Source organism: Anguilla rostrata, chromosome 17 (genome assembly GCF_018555375.3).
Source record: "Anguilla rostrata isolate EN2019 chromosome 17, ASM1855537v3, whole genome shotgun sequence".
In the NCBI taxonomy this organism is placed as follows: domain Eukaryota; kingdom Metazoa; phylum Chordata; class Actinopteri; order Anguilliformes; family Anguillidae; genus Anguilla; species Anguilla rostrata.
In genome coordinates, this window is record NC_057949.1 from 19,678,961 (window position 1) to 19,698,278 (window position 19,318).

Below are 19,318 nucleotides of genomic sequence, written 5' to 3' on the forward strand. Positions count from 1 at the left end.
GTCTCATGTTACATGCAATGCACTTAATGGAGTAATTACACAACGAGTACACAGAGGGCCCATATTTGCTTACTGCACATTGCGCTGCACCGATCCTGAGAGGGTTTTATAATTAGCTCTGTGTAGAAATATTAGATTGAGGTCAGCTATGAGGTTAGGATTTTAAAGCGAAGCACAGGTACGATAAACAGGGAAAGCAACACTAACCGATTCCCGCAGCCTCACAGTAGCCGCATGAGATTTTAATTTGCATCACGCACAAGCGGAACGCTTGGTCTGACGGAGGCGCCGGGGAGACCCGCTGATCCCAGCTCGTCTGTTAACCTTCCGCGGAGGCTCCGCCGCGTGTCCGATTGAGTCCGGAGACGTGTCATAACAGCGGCGTTTTGTCAGCCGTCCTCCAGATCCAATCACGGCCGGAGCCGCCGCCCGGCACCCCGGGCTGAACTCGTGAGAGTGTAAAACAGGGCTCCGGTCTTTTATCCGTTGGTCGTTATTGTTACCCGCCTGTGTTTCCCTGTGGCCAGCCAGGCGATGCGATTTCAGGAGCATCGGGTCCGTCTCTCATTCGATTAGGAGGTTGTTTCATTCTGTTTGCGTTTGGCCTTGCCGAACAGTTTTCGACAATAACCACAGATCGGTTAAAGTGGCATTATGGGTGTTTGGTGTTGTGTGATAAGTGCTCTTGCTGGTGTGCTGGACGTGGTGTCTGCAGTCACATGTCTGCAGCCTGCCAGTCGGAGAAGTCAGTGGCGTCTGCAGGTCTTTATGGTTTCTTTTCATTCTGCAGCTTGCTTAGGTGTTGGAAAGAAGGTGTGCGACTCTTTAGCCAATCAGTGACTTAATTTAAGGTATCACAAACTCAGATCCAGGATCTAAATTTGAGATCTGTGGTATAAAGAGTTGTGAGACATCAATGTCAATGAAAGGACGAGAAGGCAAAAAAGATCCATTTCACAATGAGCTAATGTTTATTTACACTATCCCACCCCCACCAATATGAGACTTGGCTGCTACTTGAAGAACAAACGCTGGCTCACATGGGAGGATGAGAGAACAATTCAGTAAATGACAGTTTTACTTCCTTCTTCATCGTCACATTGCGTTAAAAGTTGGGCTGCAGTTGGCAAATCGGTTTCTGAATTTTTCAAAAGGGAAATGCACAACAACAAAAAAAAAAACTTCCAAGGTTTTGCATTTCTAAGTGGATGCCCTTATGGGGTTTTCAGAGATGAGCTGCTGGAATGGTGTGGCTTCATCTGCCACCATATTAGTGCTAGCATGGGTCAACAGTGACTCATTTATTTGAAACCTTGTTTTTTTTCTTTAGTATAAACTCTGTTGATTGGTTCATGACTCAACGACTGACGGCACACAATAATGCCTCCCATTATGGAATTCACACAGCCTAAATCTCGCATTACTACTAATGATTAGATGGAATATTACAGTTTAGTCTTCCATATAGTGTCTCAGAGCAGCAAAAGAGAGCCCTTTAAATTTCTTGTTTTCAGATACCCATGAGCTTCCGCTGCAGATGCCTTTTAAAAAGACCATTTTGTGTATCAGATTGTATCCATACAACACTGCTGAGCCGGTTCAAGTGCTACAACGTTAAATATGCAGTGTAAACACCTTTAAATACTGAAATAACAAAGATTAAAACAATAGAATTTTGCACACCTTAATGAAAATAGGAAACATATCTTGTGGCATGTCAGAATGTCAGGTACAACCAGAAAACATATGTACATGGTAAGGCCGGCAACACTGAGTGATACAGTTATGTGATCATCAGCCTGGGAATTGACTCCGGTAGCTGCTGCAGCATCATGATGCTTCTCTTGTAAAAGAGAATAACAGAGAGAGAGAGAGAGAACCAGGTTTCTCATTAAATTGTCAATGTAAAAATTAGCAAGTGGCAAAATGAAATGAGCGGAACGCAGTGGCACTTGAAAACAACGGAGTCTTTGTTTCTTCACGTCCGCCAGTATACGGCTCTGCCTTATTGAACGGGCTCAGAAGTTTCCTGTTGGCTTATCGAGGGAGTCCCTGACCGGAGAGTGAGTAGCAGATTGAAACGCTGCCAGAAGCCTCCGCGGTTGCCTGCGTCAGCTGGTGCGCGCAGGACCGCGGGACGCCGGGTGATTCACTGCTGCAGCAGAGAGATCTCGCACTCCCCCAGTCCCGCGCTCCTTAGACCGCCACGCGGCCTGCGTCCGTACGGATGGGTGGGGGGGGGGGCATGTCCCGAGGGCGGGGTTATAAACAGAGTAAACAGACGGCCGAATGCCACGCAGGACGGATGGAAGCGAAGGAGAGGAGTCCGTATCCTTTCCCCGCCTCCTCTCCTGTGACTCCTGGCCTCCGGACGCAGCTCCTGTGGAGGAGCCAGTGTCCGCGAGCGCCTCCTCAGCTCTCAGTCCTCCACTGCAGACCGTGAGTGAGGAAGGGAGAGGAGGAGAAAAAACTGCTTTTAATTTCCGTTTGAACTCCACTGCCGGTCTTTCTCTGCGCGCGTGTGTGTTCGGCAGTGGCCAGCATGAATCCAAGTGATTTGTGCATTTTTCCTCCCCCACCCCCCCCCCCCGTACCGCCTCCCTGCACGCCGCTATTTAAGGTAACCCTCTGTCTCATCGCTAACCCAACGCTTCATTAAAACAGATGGAGGGGGTCCTCTTTAAGTGGTGTGTGGTCGGGTGGGAAAAGCGAGTCGTGGGTTGTAGGCACTTCAGATCAAGGCTGAGGGGTGCATTTCTGCAAAAAGCTGTCTATGGATTTGCAAGCACAGCCATCCCATTAGAGCAGTGAGTCAGAGCACTGAGTTGTTCTCTAGTTAGTACAGTTAGTATATCCACCTTTTATGGCAGAAACTAAAGGTAAGATAATATTGATTTTGCAGCAACCCTTGCTGGTTGGGGTGCAGCTATGGTTTTGTACATCCTGATTGCTCTCTGTTGAAAGTGGGCGGTCTCTGTCATGTGACATTGCAGGCAAAAGCCGGTTCGTATTTTGGGTTGGAGCTGTTAGAAACTGTAACATTAGCTAAAAGTGGATGTTTTTCTGTTAGCTCTCCTCCTCTGTCTTCCTTTATGAATGGAGAATAACACAATTATGGACTGGAAAGCTTGCTACATTCGCAGTGTCTATCATGCATGTAATCTTTGTTTTATGCCACTCCTGTTCAGTTAAGCCAGTGGTGTCAAACTCGTGCCATGGAGGGCCGTGTGTATGCAGGTTTTCATTCCAACCAATTAATGCTCCCTTAATTGAGTTCAATTACTCATTCAGCCATATGCGTTTAACTGCATTGAAGCACAGAATATAAGAAAATTTTTATTTAGACAATGTGGGTCACCATAGACGTCGGGTCACCATTGTGCACAAACCTGCATCCCTAATTCAGCAAATAATTTAACTAATTATATAATCAAGATCTGAGGCTGGAATGAAAACCTGCATACACACGGCCCTTCATGGCACGAGTTTGACACCACTGAGTTAAGCCATCACAATATAACCCCATCTTGGCAACTGAATGGATATTCAGCTTTGAATATTCATTACTAAAAAAAAAAAACAGAGCTCTGATTATCAAGAGTTACTTGACCGCAAATGTTAGCTAAGTACATTACATTAATTTAGCAGATGCTCAGCATCTACAGCAAATTACAATATATGAGAAATATAAGTGCATTCACATGATTAATATGAGTAATAGTACCAGACCTGGCTAACAACATTCCCAGACCAGCTCCTATAGATGCAACATCACTAAAGCAACTAGTGGAGGTTAACTAACCAGAAACCAGAGGAAAAAATCTGAATGCAATGAGTTCATAACCACAACATATCAATGACTAGTTAGTTTGCAAGGTGGACAGATAAGGGTAGTGAAACCCTGTGTCCTTTTTCACGATATTGGTACTTTTGTAGTTTTGCATTATGGCCCCATCACATTTTCCTTCTCATCTGTTAAGTTTATCAGATGTATGTTACTGAATAGACATTGAAATTTGTAGGCAAGTTAATGTTAACGAAGGACAATTCTAAAGGGACTGGCCGTATTGCCACAAAATGCGCTTATCAGTTTAGGTGGATAATGTTTCATTACCATGGTAACAAACATAAATTATATTAAAATATTTGTTAAAAAAAATCAAGAAGATAAGTATTCATAGTTATTTAATTACCTTTGAAATACATATCCGTAAACTAATTTCAAAGATATGATACTCAATAGTGAGATGGACTTGGTATCACTTTACAGTTGGTGCATTTGTGTAAGTGTAGTATAATGGGCTATGAACTGGTCTTGTATCCTAAAGGTCATAGGTTCAATCCTGGGTACGACACTGTTGTTCCACCCTTGAGCAAGGTACTTAACCTGCATTACTTCAGTATATATAAATGGATGCAATGGCAATGCTATGTAAAAAAGATCTGTTAGTCGCTCTGCTATAAACGCCTGTAATGTAATAAAAGGAACTTGATTGTAAATTCCGAGCCTTAAAATAGTAACGCCAAGAAGGACAGGTTGCTCAAGCAACTTTTAATTAAATTTTTATTAAACTTTTAAATTTAACTGAGACAGCTTCACTGCACTGTAAACAGCATTATTTCTCTGCGAAATATACTATGCAGCTGGCCCATCTCAGATAACATCGAACCCACATCGGCATTCTTTCCACAGGCAAATCAAACCTGACTGAACTGGAAGCGGCTGAAGCGAGACCTCTCCTGTCATATCCACGCGCCCAACCAGCTTGGCTGCCGAGAATGAGCGGTGGCCTACGCATCTCCACAGCCCCCGGCCCCCCAGCCAAAAAACGCAAATGCGCTTTCTATATAAAAACCAGCGGCTCATTGATATTCTGCGGAGGGCTGAACGTGAAAAGGGCAATCTTCCTCGTTGGTAGTGTTTTCTCTGGAGCGGAGCCCGGTCTACTCATGCAGGAAGATGAGCGCCTGGGAGTCCACCTGCGCTGGGAGTGATGGCTCCCATGGTTTCCAACAGTGTACACCTCCAATTTAGTCCTTTTTTAAATATCTTTTCATGGTCCCTCTCCCCAGAATGAACCCATGAAACCTGTCACAAGTGTGCCACCTATCATCAGTGAAGCAACACTAAAATGATCTCGTTATCCCCGAAGACGAATATTGTCCCAGGATCAGCTCGTTAAACCCAAATCCACATCCCAGCTATTTTTTTGACAGAATGTGGGTTTTGATCAAGATTGAAATCAAGAGAATAATTTAGCCCACATTTTTTGTAATTGGCAAAGGCTGTCAAAAAAGCCATTGTCAACTGCTTAATAAATGGATATGCCAAGTTAAATTATGGCTCAGACAAACTGTTATTGAGAGTCACAGCCCTTGTTTAGGCAAGGTAAAATCACATATACGCACTTTTTTGTTTTTGTTTTACAGGTTTAATGAACATTTTTGTCCTGTTCCTGATAGTTTCAGTGTTTAATTCTCTACCTCCTACATTAAACCTGAGCTCTTTATTCATTTTGTTTTTCCTTTTTAAATGTCACGGAAACAGCAGCGAATAAATACCAAAACTTCTCACCCCTGATGCTCCATCTGGAGCACCTACACAAAAAAATATGGAGGAAAACGGTCAAGCCACTGAAATACACAAAAACTCAAGCTTTTAAGACAGAAATTTTTACATATCTTACCCTTTCTTCACCCGTAACATTAACTAAGATACTGTGCTGATTCAGTTGTCAAGTCAAGGAATTGGTCTGATTAAAATCTCTGTACAAAGCAGTCAGTCAGTGTGACTAGGTTGAAAAGGGCTGCCTGGGTGTTTTAGGATAATTCTTCAAATATAATACTGTGATTCCACTTCAAGTGACAAAAGACAAGGCGGTGAAATGCAGTTTCTTTATATTACAGGTAACTGATCTCAAGTAGGGCATTCTTCTCCACAGGTTCTTCTGGCAGCGGTTTGACGCTGCCGTTTTTGGCCCCATTAAGCAGCTGGGGCATGCCAGCCGCAGGCCCAGAGCCTGGTCCTTTCCCACTGCCCTCCCCAGCTTTAGATCTCTGGCCTGGGGAGTCCGTCTCTACGGCCCCGGCCTGCTTTCCCCTCTCCAACTTCCCGTTCCCATTTGCGTTCTGCGTGATCCTGCAGATCTCGGTCATATCGGTCACCTCCTCCTCCTCCTCCTCTTCCTCCTCTTCCCTCATGGTCCTCCTCACGCTGTCCCGGGGCTTCAGCACCCTCCTGCACTCGTCCTGCTCCTGCAGAGGGTCGGTGGCATCCTGGTTGTCCACCCTACGGGAGGAGCGGCACAGGGCCTTCCGGAAGCCCTGCTTGAAGTTGTCCGAGAGGAAGCCATAGACGAAGGGGTTGGCGCAGCTGTTGGCATAGGAGAGGACGACCACAAAGTAATACAGGCCCTGGGGCTCCTCCGGCAGTAACACCATCTGGTTGATGATGTTCAGGGCGTAGAAGGGGAGCCAGCAGAAGACGAACACAGCCACCACGATGACCACCATCCGGGTGACCTTACGCTCTGACTTCCTGCGCTTGGCAGAGGTGGCGTGGACCTTCTTGCCCGAGCTGCGGATCTTGACCACGATCATCAGGTAGCAGAGGCAGATGACCAGAAGGGGGCAGAAGAATCCGACGGTGGAGGTGTAAATGATAAAGGCCGCCTTCCAGATACTTTTCGGTTCGGGCCATATGATATTGCAGATACCCCCCTCCTTCAAGACGTCGGCGAAGATGACCAAGGGCAGCACCACCATGAAGGAGACTGCCCACACTGTCCCGTTGACAGCTTTGGCCACCTGGGGCCGGCGCCATTTCGAAGAGCGGATGGGATGAACCACAGCCAGGTAGCGGTCGATGCTCATGACCGTCAGGCAGAAGATGCTGGTGAACTGGTTGATCCCGTCCACAGTCATCACCAGGCGGCACATGATGGAGCCGAAAGGCCAGGAGTGGATTGCGGTCTGCACAGCCAGGAAGGGCAGGCCCAGCATGAAGAGCTCGTCGGCAATGGCCAGGTTCAGGATGTAGATGTTGGTGACCGACTCGGTCTTGGAGTAATGCAGCACGATATGGATGACCAGCGTGTTCCCGCCCAGGCCAATGATGCAGACGGTGATGTAGATGAGAGGAATGAGCACCCCCGCTACGGTGGACCCCGACCCCATCCTGGGTCCCGTCGAGTTGCTGGAGTTGAACGGCAAGAAGGAGTCATTCAAGAAAGAGTCATTCAAGAAGGAGTCGTTGAGGATGAAAATGAGGGACTCGGAGAAGCTGGTGTGAGGGGGCAGGGTGGTGACATTACCCCATGTCTCTGGTGTCGCCGGCAGGAGTGTGGAGGTGGATTCCATGGAGGCAGAGGGGAGGAAAAGAGGAATGGAGGGATGTTGGTTTTATTCAGCGTCTGTTCATTTGCCCTGCGGGAGACAGAAAGGAATGGTTGAAAACGGTGGGGGACATCTTTTGAGAATAACACCTAACACTGCACCTGTCTGCAGATGTCAAGGTATTTCAGGAGGTCGTTCCATAGCCAGTGAGGCACATTAAAGGCCTTTGAATGAATTCAGATTCACGTGTTTGGGTGCATGCAGGATTACTGCCACTGAGACACTAACAAATTCTTATCTCCTAAACAATTGGAAAGCCTGTTTCATAATAATCGGTCATCCGGTCGATCAATTAGTCTTCACAACGGACATTTTCCAGAAAAACTTGGTGATATTAAATAATAATAAAATAATGAAAAAACTGGGAAAACTGGGAAATTATTCACAGCCCCGCCCCTGAACAGCTATTGAGCTGAGCTTCTGGAAAGTGGTTATGAATTTTTAAAAGAGCAATACTTTTGATATGCAAAGCTAAAGCCTCAAAATGTGTCTGTGGCAAAACCTAATAGCCTTATAATCCCTAGCAAATAACCATGGTATACCACCAGGAAAGGACTAGCAGATGGAAAAAAAAAATCATCAAAGAAAGAAAAGATTAAATGAAAAAGATTAGAAGGGTAAGAAAAACAAGAGAACGTTAGGAAGAATGGGCCGATGTGACTCAGACGGGAAATGATTATGTCAACGGGGGAAGGGGAGAGAAAAGAATGGGCGATAGAGCAGTTGTGTTTGGCTTGCCTTTGCAGCTATTGACACCTCGGAGAAATTAAACAATCTCTGGAATGGCAAATAATTGACTTTGTGTTAGCGACCAAGTGTGGCGGTACACGGATTGTGTTTCTGAGCATACGCGGTGGGTGATTAGTTTGGAGGGTGGGGGGAAGGGGGAGGGTGAGCAAAGAATAATTGAGAGTCATCTCAAAGGAACGGAGGACTCTTAATATCTTGTATTAACGTCCTCAGCTGGGTAAATATGCTTACCGACTGACGTGTCTCTGTGTGTGAGCAAACAAGGACCCCCCCCCCACCCCCTTTGTTTACCAAAGACCAAAATTGCAGATTTTTGAAAAATGAATGTTGACCTATCCTTTCGGTTACGTTAACGACCCTCTGGCTTTGTGTGAGGGATGAGTAAGCACGTGCTACGGTAAGACCATTATTTTTCGCAGGGTGTCGATTACTGCGCACAGTGAGCACTGATGACTGTGTCTAAGCTCTGATGACTGTGCCATGGTCTGGTCCACGCACACCTCTCGGGGGCCTGATATGGGACTGTACCCCTGACACTTATATCTGTAAATCCACATGCTGAGCGCTTATTATTTCTTCTTGAGATTTCTGCCATCTCTTGCTGTCCATAATATCTTCTTTATGGGACCTTGAGAGGACCCGTCGAAACAAGGGTGAACCCCTGGGTGCACAGGAGATGGGAAAATTGGCTCACGTGAGAGTATCCCTAACCTGAAGGCTTACATACTACAGCTTTACAAGACCTTCCCATCATGCTCTTCTGCTACCTTATCGTTCCTTTTATTTTATTACAGTTCTTAATCAGCCCATTGTTTGCTTCCAGGAAATTGGAAATGCTGGGCGACGGTGCCCTGTAATGCTCTTGGCCTGTAACTTGTAAAGATTGCGGATCTGATTCCCAGCTGGGGCACTGTCCTTGTACCCTTGAGCCAGGTATTTAACCTGAATCGCTTCAGTAAACATTCAGCCGTATAAATGGATTGCATATAAAATAATGTAAGTGGCTCTGGATTGGAGCACAGTGCTGTAATGTAATAAAATGAAACCCTAGACATTTCTCTGGAACCGCTTTCCTTTTCCTATCACCAGATGCTTAAGGGGAAACATAGAATACACTGAGGAATGGGCCAATGAACTATGAAAGATTTTTGTAGTTCACTGCCCCCCTCTCCCCCCAGGAGAGCCAGTATCCCCCCCCCCCCCAGGAGCGATATGATCTCTCTCTCTCTCTCTCTCTCTCAAAGCACAGCAGGCATTCTTTTTTTCCTGCAGTTTTTTCATTAAAAGCAAAACGACGTGAATGGAAATAGAAATGCATGCGATTCTCTCCCTCTCCCTCTCGTTTGCTCTCTCTCATCTCTTCACTCGCTCTCTCTCGCTCTCAGCATCTTTACCTCCATACAGTTGAAGGATTCATTAGATAGACACGCTGAGGACACCGCACCCATTCCACCGCCCCAAACACCCACGCATACAACGCAGTCATTTTTTAGGGGTTTCCTACAACGCTGTTGACACCAGAGAGAATGCCTGCGGCCGGCAGAGATAAATCAAGCTGTCTAAATGTAAAAGTTTCTCATGGCAGGGTAATACGCTCTGCCTCTCTGTTTTATGTACAGAAGCCAATATTGGAATATGTGCTGTTTCAGTACATCCCCAGGAAAGCTGTCCTTTGATACTCTCCCAAAGGGTTGTGAGAGGTAACCGTCCCTGTGGCCAGCACTGTAAGACTGGAGGGACTGGATTTAGGGCTGTTCCATTGGAGGCGGAGTCTACAGGAGACCTAGCTAATGACACGCCACTCTACAGTGACTGTGCTCCCGTCATTAGTGAGTTTGATAGCACTTTGGGCCAATCGGAGCTCTTGGTGGAGTGCTGTTTAGTTGTCTTAATGGAGGGCCGTTGAGTTGGCTATACCATTACCATTGTTTCACTTGGGCCACTGCCTCATGAAGAAGCGAAATCCTTCTGAGAAAGGCAGTAAAGGCGGAGTGAGCATTCTCAAGCCCCAAAATGGACAAAGCTAACATATGATATGAGTGACACAGGTCTTTAGCACTGATTTAGACCTGGGACACCAGGTCACTGGGATCTCTGAGCAATCAGTGCCATTAATCTATCATTCAATTACCTATCAGGTAGAAGAAAAAACTGGCAGTACTTCTGGTCTCTGGGGGTCTGTATGGACAGTGGCGGTAGGCGAATGTAAATGTGATTGCAGAGAAGGGGGACATTTTCCCGCTTTGATTTGATTTCCCGCTGTACCATGTTATGTTCTGCGAGGCCTGCCAACGATGTCCGTTCTGCTGGTCAGAGCCGGCTCCGACACCAAACAGCTTCATATCTAATCTAAATGAGACTTCTCCACATCCCCAGCCCCCCCCCCCCCCCCAAATCATCCCTGACCTTCCCCCTCTCATGGTGCTTCTCTCTGGGAAATCTATTTATCTCACCAATTAGAGTGTGCCATTCTACATTCTACTAGCACAGAACCAAGGGAGTCGGGCATAATAATGAAATCTGACGTGCAGAAAATTGAGAATTTTTCTCCCAACCCCCCCCACCCCAGCCCCCCCTCCCCCCATCGACACCACATGGGACCCACCGGGACCACCATGCAAGCCCGGCAGAGACACTGGGTACACCATGTCCAACAGCGGACGCCCCCCCCTCACTGGTGACTGGGCTCACGGACAAAGTCCTGTGGTGCGTTGGCGGGTCGCTGCAGAGCTCAGGTGTCAGCCAAATGAACCGTGTGTTCAGTCGGCTCTTGGGGGACCCCTCTTAAACGAGGGCGGGAGAGTGGAACAGTTGTCATGGCAAAAAGCTGCGGATTCGCGGTGAGCCCCATGGCCAACTTAGGGGTGGTAGCGGGCGATTGGTCTGCTGTTGTCGGACCCTGTTCCCTTTTAGTCTTCCAGTCTTTCAAAAACCCTACACCATGAAAAGATTTATGGAACATGGAACTCCATAAAAATCTTGTTGCACCCCCTCACATTGCAATGTTCTGCCATGCTGAGCTTACTTTAGCGAACACACACACACACACACACACACACACACACACGTCCTTTAATTACTCATGTCAGTTTATGAACCCTGTAATGGATGGAGTAACTGTACTGTCACATATGCCTGTGTTAAAAATAAATAAATAAATAAACGAAAAAAACAACAGAGGTGAAAAAAATACTTCGTCACAAAAATCTCACATTACCGTACCTTAATAGGTGATAACAAAACTGCAAAGGTTATACAAGTCTTATCTTAAAGTGCAAAGCATAATAATGCATGCTGGAACCACGCAGAAAAAGCTCTCGTTATACATTTCGTCGTCACAGGTTGAAGCCTTGTAGCAGTTCATCAACCCACATTGAATAATTCGCCCATTGAATTGTTGCTACACTTGATACCCATAAGGAAATATAACAAAATGGCCCAGGCTTCCCAGATGTCTTAGAAAGGCCTGCAATTAAAATCAAACACAAGTACTATTATGTCAATTTTAAAATAACAATGAAAAAACAATACACAAGAGAAATATATAATCAAAAGGCATATGTATGAAAAATATGTTGAGCAAAATGTACATGTGAGTGTATATATATATATATATATATATGTGTGTGTGTGTGTATAATGTGCATATTGCGATTTATATACAATTGCTGTGATGTCTAAGCCTTTTTGAGTTGAAGTGAAATAGCTTATTTCTCTGCTGTTTCATTCAAGGTCATTTAATCACATTTTTGTGGGAGCTGTGTTTTTGCCATTCTTCCTGGCTTTAAATGATGCTCTTTCAGACACACGGCCATCTGGCTTGAAGGGAGGAATGATGAGAAATACTGTGTTTTTCAGAGCCATCTTACGACAGCCACCTTTGCCCCAAACCCCATCAGTTCAAACTATCTCTGTTCAAATAGAAAAATAATCACTGCCTCAAAAACATCCCTACACACTTCCTTTTGGTAAGCACACACATAGATATACACACACACACACACACACCATTTCATTAATAATGTCAGTTTATGAACCCTGTAATGGATGGAGTGACTGTTTTGTCACTTACATGTATAAATCAGTCTAAAGACTATGACCCGTTAAAACAATATTTTGATCATCACACAAGTCACATTTTATCTCTACCCAGTTTGAGGTTTGTGAATGCTCACTTAGCATTGATGCAAATGCCATGATAAAGACAACTCGGCAGCCCTCCACCGTGAGCCACAGTGAACAGCGTCAGTCCAGTTCGCCTCAGCCCATTGGTAATCCAGTTGCACTTCCAGAGTAGGAAATAGAACTAAATAACTGTAATTACGTGAAGCGTAATCAGTTTGTGATTTTACAGTGACCGTTCTGAGAATTAAACCTTTGAACCTTTTCAGTCCCATTTAATGTTCCTTTGACATGTTCCAAGACGTGTTCAAAAACAAATCGAGAGCATGGATGGGGCGCTTATAAAACCATGGTTGTGTAATGCCGTAGTGAACGGCTACAGTACTACGACAGTGGAGCCGATAATTATGCCATCCGTCACAAGCTAACCCGCTCATCTGCCCTGTCAGGCATGCCAGATGGACTGCCATTTGGCCAGTTTGCTTACGTAGCAGTTCAGAAACTGTGCAAAGGGACCCACTAGTTGCAACGTACAGTACACATGCCAAAAATAACTTGATGTATGTACTAAACATTCCACTGACAAATTAATCACAGCACCTGTTACACACAGCATACTAGCCATGGCTAAACGCTTTATATTTATGCGCTTTTTTTTGACACGTTAGAAACATCTGAGTTCTATATATGAATATCAGATGCGGAAGCGTGCCGCTGGAGATGTGCTCCCTCTCTGGGTTTGTGGGGTCTAAGAGTTTAGGAACCACTGTTCTATGGGGCCAGCAGTAATTTGCATGTTCAACAGCATGTTCACTAAAGTTTGTATATCTTGGCATCCTGTAGACTAATCTGCGAGCCCTGCATCCTTAATTGTAAGCTTAACGTGCTGTAATTAAAGATCTCCCATTGGGCAGAGGGACGGAGTCGCATCAGGTGGGATTTAACGAGAGATTAAGCAAAAGGCTAAGGACACTGGAGGTCCAGTCATTTGCCTTTCAGGATTAATACCCTTGCACCCCCCCCCCAGTGCTTTTTAATGGCACTTCAACTCTGAGTCTGTGCTTTACACTTCTCTACGTGATTATTTTGTGGTCTGGTCTCCAATTCTAACTACATGAGTCAAACTCAGCTGGCAGCTCCACAAGGTGGGTAATAACTGCCCATAGCCCAGGAAAGGGAGCGTTCCAGTTTGCAAGCGTTCCAAATTCACAAAAATGATAAACAAACTGGGCTTAAAACCAGGTATTTGTAGGAGTTGAGCACTGACGAGGGAATCCTCATTGTAAACAACGTGAATACAACTTGCCATTCTGAATTAAGAGAAAAAGAAACAAAATTTGGGTTATAAGTACATTTGAGAAAAGATTTGGTTATTTAAACAATTGTCATTATCTTGGATATGCGGCTTCATAAAAAAATAATTCTAGAAGGGGCTTTGCTAGCCCTCTGTAGATTTGTTCCACCAGCCAACTCAGTAGAGTACCCCTGATTTAGCCATTCTGAACCTGCGGCTGCACAGATGCATACACATTACACCCTATTATAAACCTGACAGTAAAAACAAAAAAGGAACTGGCACAAGTTTAACCTGAGAGAGAGAAAAAAACAGTGGCACAGGCAATCAGGGAAGGTGGTGGGGGGGGCAGCAGCCTTGAAAGACTATGCCCCCTCCCTCAAATTTAAGATCCCATACCTCACCAATGCCCCCCCCGCCACATTTCACTGTTCTCCCCGTCACTCACGTTTGGCTCCATGCTGCACTGAGAGGTGGGCTGAGTGGGCTCCAGTTAGCTAATTAACCTCCATCTCCAGCGTGAGGCTACAGCCTCAGATCTGAGTCACTGGCGGCAGTCACAGCTGCAGCACATCTTATTTTCTGTCCCTGATCCTCTGAAAACCCCTGGAGATGGGAGGCTACCGAATACCCTTAATCAGTGACTCAGCTCCTGTTTCAGCCGCTAGATAGAAATCACAAGTCATATTTACAGCTCTCCAGGCACTATTTTCTATCGGTTTTTTTTTGTTTGTTTGTTTGTTTTTTTGCAGTAAACTTTTTATTTATTTATTTATTTATTTATTGCAAATGACAAGATGGTGCTGCACCTACAAGCATTTGCGTGTGAGGATCTGGTGCGAGAGCTCGGTGTCTGCATGTAGGAGTGGAGGCCGCAGGGATGGTGGGTGTATTGCTGTCATACAGCAAGCTGTTCGACCCAAAGAAGCCTGGCTTTTATAAGCCCCTCAATCGCCCCTCCCTCACTCGAGTGTCCATTAAAGGAATACCATTCACCCGAATTGCATCATTAATCAAGAATAATTGCGTTATGGTTTACTCTGCAGAAGATAATGCCAGCACCCTGAGTCTCATATCTGTAACACCCTGCATGACAAGATGGCTAGCGCCTGAGGTAAAGAGGTGCAGATTTAAACCAATCGCTCCAGTTGACGTACAGTAGGTGGGAAGAGTTCCACTCCTGTTCAATATGCACAACCGTATTCATGTTTTTGGCTACTTGTTAATTTCACTATTTTGAAATCAGTCTCGTGTGCAGATATTTGTCAGTGGAGCAATATGACATTTGAATGTGTTGTTCCTATCTAACTGTATGCAGCCATGCCTGTGTTTATCTTATCGAAGTCCCGTAGTTCATTGCAAACTCACTGCTTATGGTGTTTTTTTTTGTAAACATTTTTTTGGGCTTTTTCAGCTTTATTGGACAGGACGGTGTAGAGAGACAGGAAGAACAGGGGAAGAGAGAGGGAGAGACCTGCGGCAAAGGTCGTGCGGTCGGACTCAAACCGCCGACGTCGCGGCTCGTAATGAGCATGTGGACAGTGCTCTACAGACTACGCCACGAGACACCCCTTGGTGTTTTAGAGATGATGTTAATACATTTCATGGGAACTGAATTACAACAGCAAATTGGGGAAAAAATATGTTAAAGATTTTTTTAAAAAGGTATGTTTCATAACCTATAGCAATAAGAAATAACATACAGATTGAACTAAGCATGGTTAATTTTCCTTGTTAAAAGGTTCCTTTGCTGTTAAATTACTCCTCTTTAATTTGTTTAAGTATACAATACTGTTAGGTTATTAAAATGCATTTAATAATACTTTACACAAATCAAATTTTCAGTCTAATTCGTAAGAGATAAAATACTGGCACATTCTAAAAAGATTATTTGTGAACATTCTTTCAAAGTAGATTATCTAATAGGTTTATCTAGTATTTTATTTAATTGTCTGTGTAGCTCAAGGTAAGCTTGTTTTTTTAATATTTAGTAATGGTGCTACAGAATTCATATTTGAATTCATATTTCATATTTGCCTGCACAATAAGACTGGTCCTTCAAGGATCTCTACTCAATTGAACAGATTTGATCTTTTGAAAAAAAATAAACATCCCCTTACGGAGCCTCAGCCTTCAGTCAGAGGAACAGTGTGAACCACACAAAGGACAGAAAAAAGTCAGAAATGAAATCGAAAGTTTGCTCCATTCAGCCTTGCCTGCCTACTCAATACCCGAGTAGGTCTGCGTGCTTCTGTGTCCCCAGATACTTCCAGCACTTTCCACACCAAAAACTGAATGTGCAGAATTCTGAATATTTTATACATATATTTTTTGGATACAATGCAGGCCTAATTCTGTGGAAAAATACAGAATGGAAAAAGTCTGATCTGACCCTTTGTTCCTATTTACCTGTGCATCAAAATTTTTACCTTGCATATTTTTAAATGCTTGCTCTAGCTCCATCTAGCTTTTTTTCCATGTACACTGTGCACTCATATAGATATCTGAGTCAGACCTCATAGTCACACTGCAAACAGCACTTCTTTTCTCATAATTGAGATTTTTGGCTTTACGCACCTTCTGTTTTCTGTAAGGACCAGTGCGTGACAGATGAGGTTATAATGTGTATTGCGGCCGTTGTCAGGTGGAGGGGAAATGGGCACCTGTGATTGTTGAGGTTTACAGTACGTGCATGTCAAGCGTACGGTCGTGGAACAGGCGTATGGATCTTGCGGTGCCCATTCCGGTGTGAACACCTCTGAAACACAAATGCAAACGGTGCCCATGCCAGTAGGGACAATGGAATTCCACGTTAAATTAAAAAGTTTGTCGGGTGGAATCCAATTCGGCGGAAATCCCCTTCTGGGTAATTCAGAGAGTCAGGCTGTCCGATGGAGAGGGAGTCTCTAATTGGGCTGTCAGAGGGACTATTTATCACCCTCGCGCTCCCGCAGAGGGACAGCAGCTGGATCTAATGTTAAGGCGCGTGTGTTTACAGGCGCACAGCTAGAGAACTACGCTTAACAGACAGCGGAACGAGACAAGGAGGAGTAGGGACTGGGCCACGTTATATGTGTGTGTGTTCTGTTTTCACCCCTTTAGATTTTTTATTTTTATTTTTTCAGCCTTTAACTGAACTTTTTTCTTGTTTCAGTTATTTAACTTTCCTTCTTTTTGAGATTATTCTAGCGAGGTATTTTTTTACTTATTTAATGTATTGTTATTGTTATTATTATTATTATTATTATTTTATTAATGTTGTTGTATTCCTGCTTAACCAAGACAAGAGATGAAGGAAGATTACAGATATAATCATATTATAGCAATAATAGTGATGATAGAAGGAAAATGCAAATGATGATAATAATGATAACGATAGTTATGGTGATGCTAATGGTAATGAAAATTATAATTATAGTAATAAAGCTATAATAAAGTGGTCCTCTGATGAGGGGGGTGGTGTGGGGATAAAAAAGGCAAGGGACTAATTGTTAGCTGCAGATCTCACTGTAACCAGTTTTAACATCATATGAAGCAAACCTGTCAACCGCCTGGCATCTAGATACATGTTCCCAACACAACTACATAATGTGGGAGATGCCCCCACACCTCAAAACTATATATTTTTCTCTATATGTCAATCCAAATAAATTATGATTCTTAATTTGCCAAATGTCCATGGCAGGCTTAGTATTTTCAGAATTTAAGTAAACATACCATACATAACAGGTGCACAGCTATAAGGTATTACGTAATACCTTAATTTTGTGAAATAAGAAACTGCAACTTGAAATGTATTTGCTATTCAGAAATGTGTTGTGTATGTATATATATATATACACAAATATATATATATAGAGCATATCTTGGATCTCAACATGGTGTCAGTGATATGTAAATGTAAATCTAAATGTAAATATTTACATTCAAATATATGGAAGCAGTGCCTCACATATTTAAATGTATTGTTGAATGTATTGCAGTGCATTTTTAGATATATAGCAATATATTTTCATTGTATTAGAGACTTCCACAGCCAGCAGAAAGAAAGCACCCCACATGCATTAAGCGAGACCATAATCTCCACGTGTAATGTCTTGTGGATGTCTTGCTTTATGAGACAGAGATTACCAAAGACTGGTAGTGCGGCTGTCTTAATCATGTCTCTAACTTCCGTTCTGTCAAAGCTTGCAGAGCAGCAGTGGACAGTCTCTGCTGTCCAGTCACACGAAGGTCTGTGAGACTACATCATCTAGACTTGTCAAGTACTTGTGGTTTCCTTATATTGTTGGGACATAACAAGACTGCAATGTAAAACCTCTTCTACAGTCTTCTGTGTGGGCATGCTGGAATAGAATTTACATGCTAACACAATGCATGTGTGTAATTCAGATATGAGTGAATATGTAAGGCTACTTTAAACTCACTCACTTGCCTTCTCTCTCTCTCTCTCTCACGTACACATACAGAGAGAGAGAGAGAGAGAGAGAGAGAGAGAGAGAGAGATAAAACCAATCTACACTTTGGATCAATTTCCAGTTGAAATTACACTGGAATTGAATCTCCCACGAACGTCTCAAAGTTATCGTGTCTTGACGCATTCATAAGAAGGCTTACATGACTTTATTTAAATATTGTTTTAGACTTAGGAACGAAAACATCCATTTAATTTCAAGCAAATGCTAGTTTTAATGAACGCACAACAAAAGACAGTTACTTAAATGTTGCCTCGCGTGGTTAACGTCAGCGTGATGTGAGAATCGACTGTAATTTGCACACATCTATTTTGACACCCCTGCGACAGTAATAGAAAGTTAATTCGATAATTCATTCTTTTCCGGAAATGTCCGTAGTAATACAGAAATTTTTATAAACACCAAATTCTCCAGTCTGCATCATAGCATTGTCTTGTAGCTTTGCTGCAGACTAAATGCGAACATGTGTGACAGTTTTATTGTTAATTTGAGTTCCATTAAGTCATCGGTGCATTTTGATTTTTCAGTTCTGGCGCGATCCCATATACTCATATTATAAAATTACAACGAAATGTGTACTTACCTTATCAAAACTTGCGTGGTTTGTATTGTCTTGTTACTGCATGTATCCAAAAAGCGATGATTAATGAATGGGTCGATAAAAAAGTTGTAAAATGACTATGATATAAAATATTGCATCAAAGCAATTAGGATGCAGCTCACTCCGACACGCGCTTATTTTAGGAATGGACGCAGTTACACCAAAAGAATAAAGTTGACCGGTAGGGACGAGACGACAGAGAAATACGCTGTATCCGTCTGTTACTGTTCCACAACTGAGCTGAAACCCGCAACATTACATTACTCGATGCACCATCTCTCGTTCGTATCCAGGTAACCGATCTCAGCGCCCGTGACAGTGAAGTGGGAGGTGTTGGAATAAATCCCTTCTGTTCCTATGTAGGTTCGCGCGCGTATGTGCGGTGCTATGCTGTGCGTGTGTGTGTGCGCGCGCGCGCGCGCGCGATCGAAAGAGAGAGAGAGAGAGAGAGAGAGAGAGAGAGCAACAAAGAAAAAGGACCGCCGTAATTCATTGAAAACTTTTTATTTGTCCCGTTGATAATGGACGTGATAGCTAACGTACACGAACTGTTAAAATGGAAAATGGCTGAGACTGGCTCAAGGGCGCTTTGTCATTTGGTCACTGGACTTATGCGAAACGCTAAAGCAAACAATGGTACGTGCAGAAAGGAAGGTTATCTACAACGATAAGGAATTTTTC

At 43.8% G+C, this 19,318-nt stretch overlaps 1 protein-coding gene across 1 annotated transcript; it reads right to left on the reverse strand.

Moving 5' to 3' along the window:
• Positions 1-4,547: 4,547 nt before the first annotated feature.
• Positions 4,548-19,102, reverse strand: LOC135243339 (somatostatin receptor type 5-like). Its single transcript, XM_064315087.1, has 2 exons — positions 18,620-19,102; positions 4,548-7,425 (listed from the first exon to the last, which is right to left on the reverse strand). The coding sequence occupies exon 2, from the start codon at positions 7,357-7,359 to the stop codon at positions 5,902-5,904; it is 1,458 nt and encodes a 485-aa protein (XP_064171157.1). The 5' UTR covers positions 7,360-7,425; positions 18,620-19,102; the 3' UTR covers positions 4,548-5,901.
• Positions 19,103-19,318: the final 216 nt, after the last annotated feature.

What these genes read in the sequence shown, in the direction of transcription:
- LOC135243339 (XM_064315087.1), bottom strand. Translation starts at nt 7,359, where the DNA reads ATGGAATCCACCTCCACACTCCTGCCGGCGACACCAGAGACATGGGGT.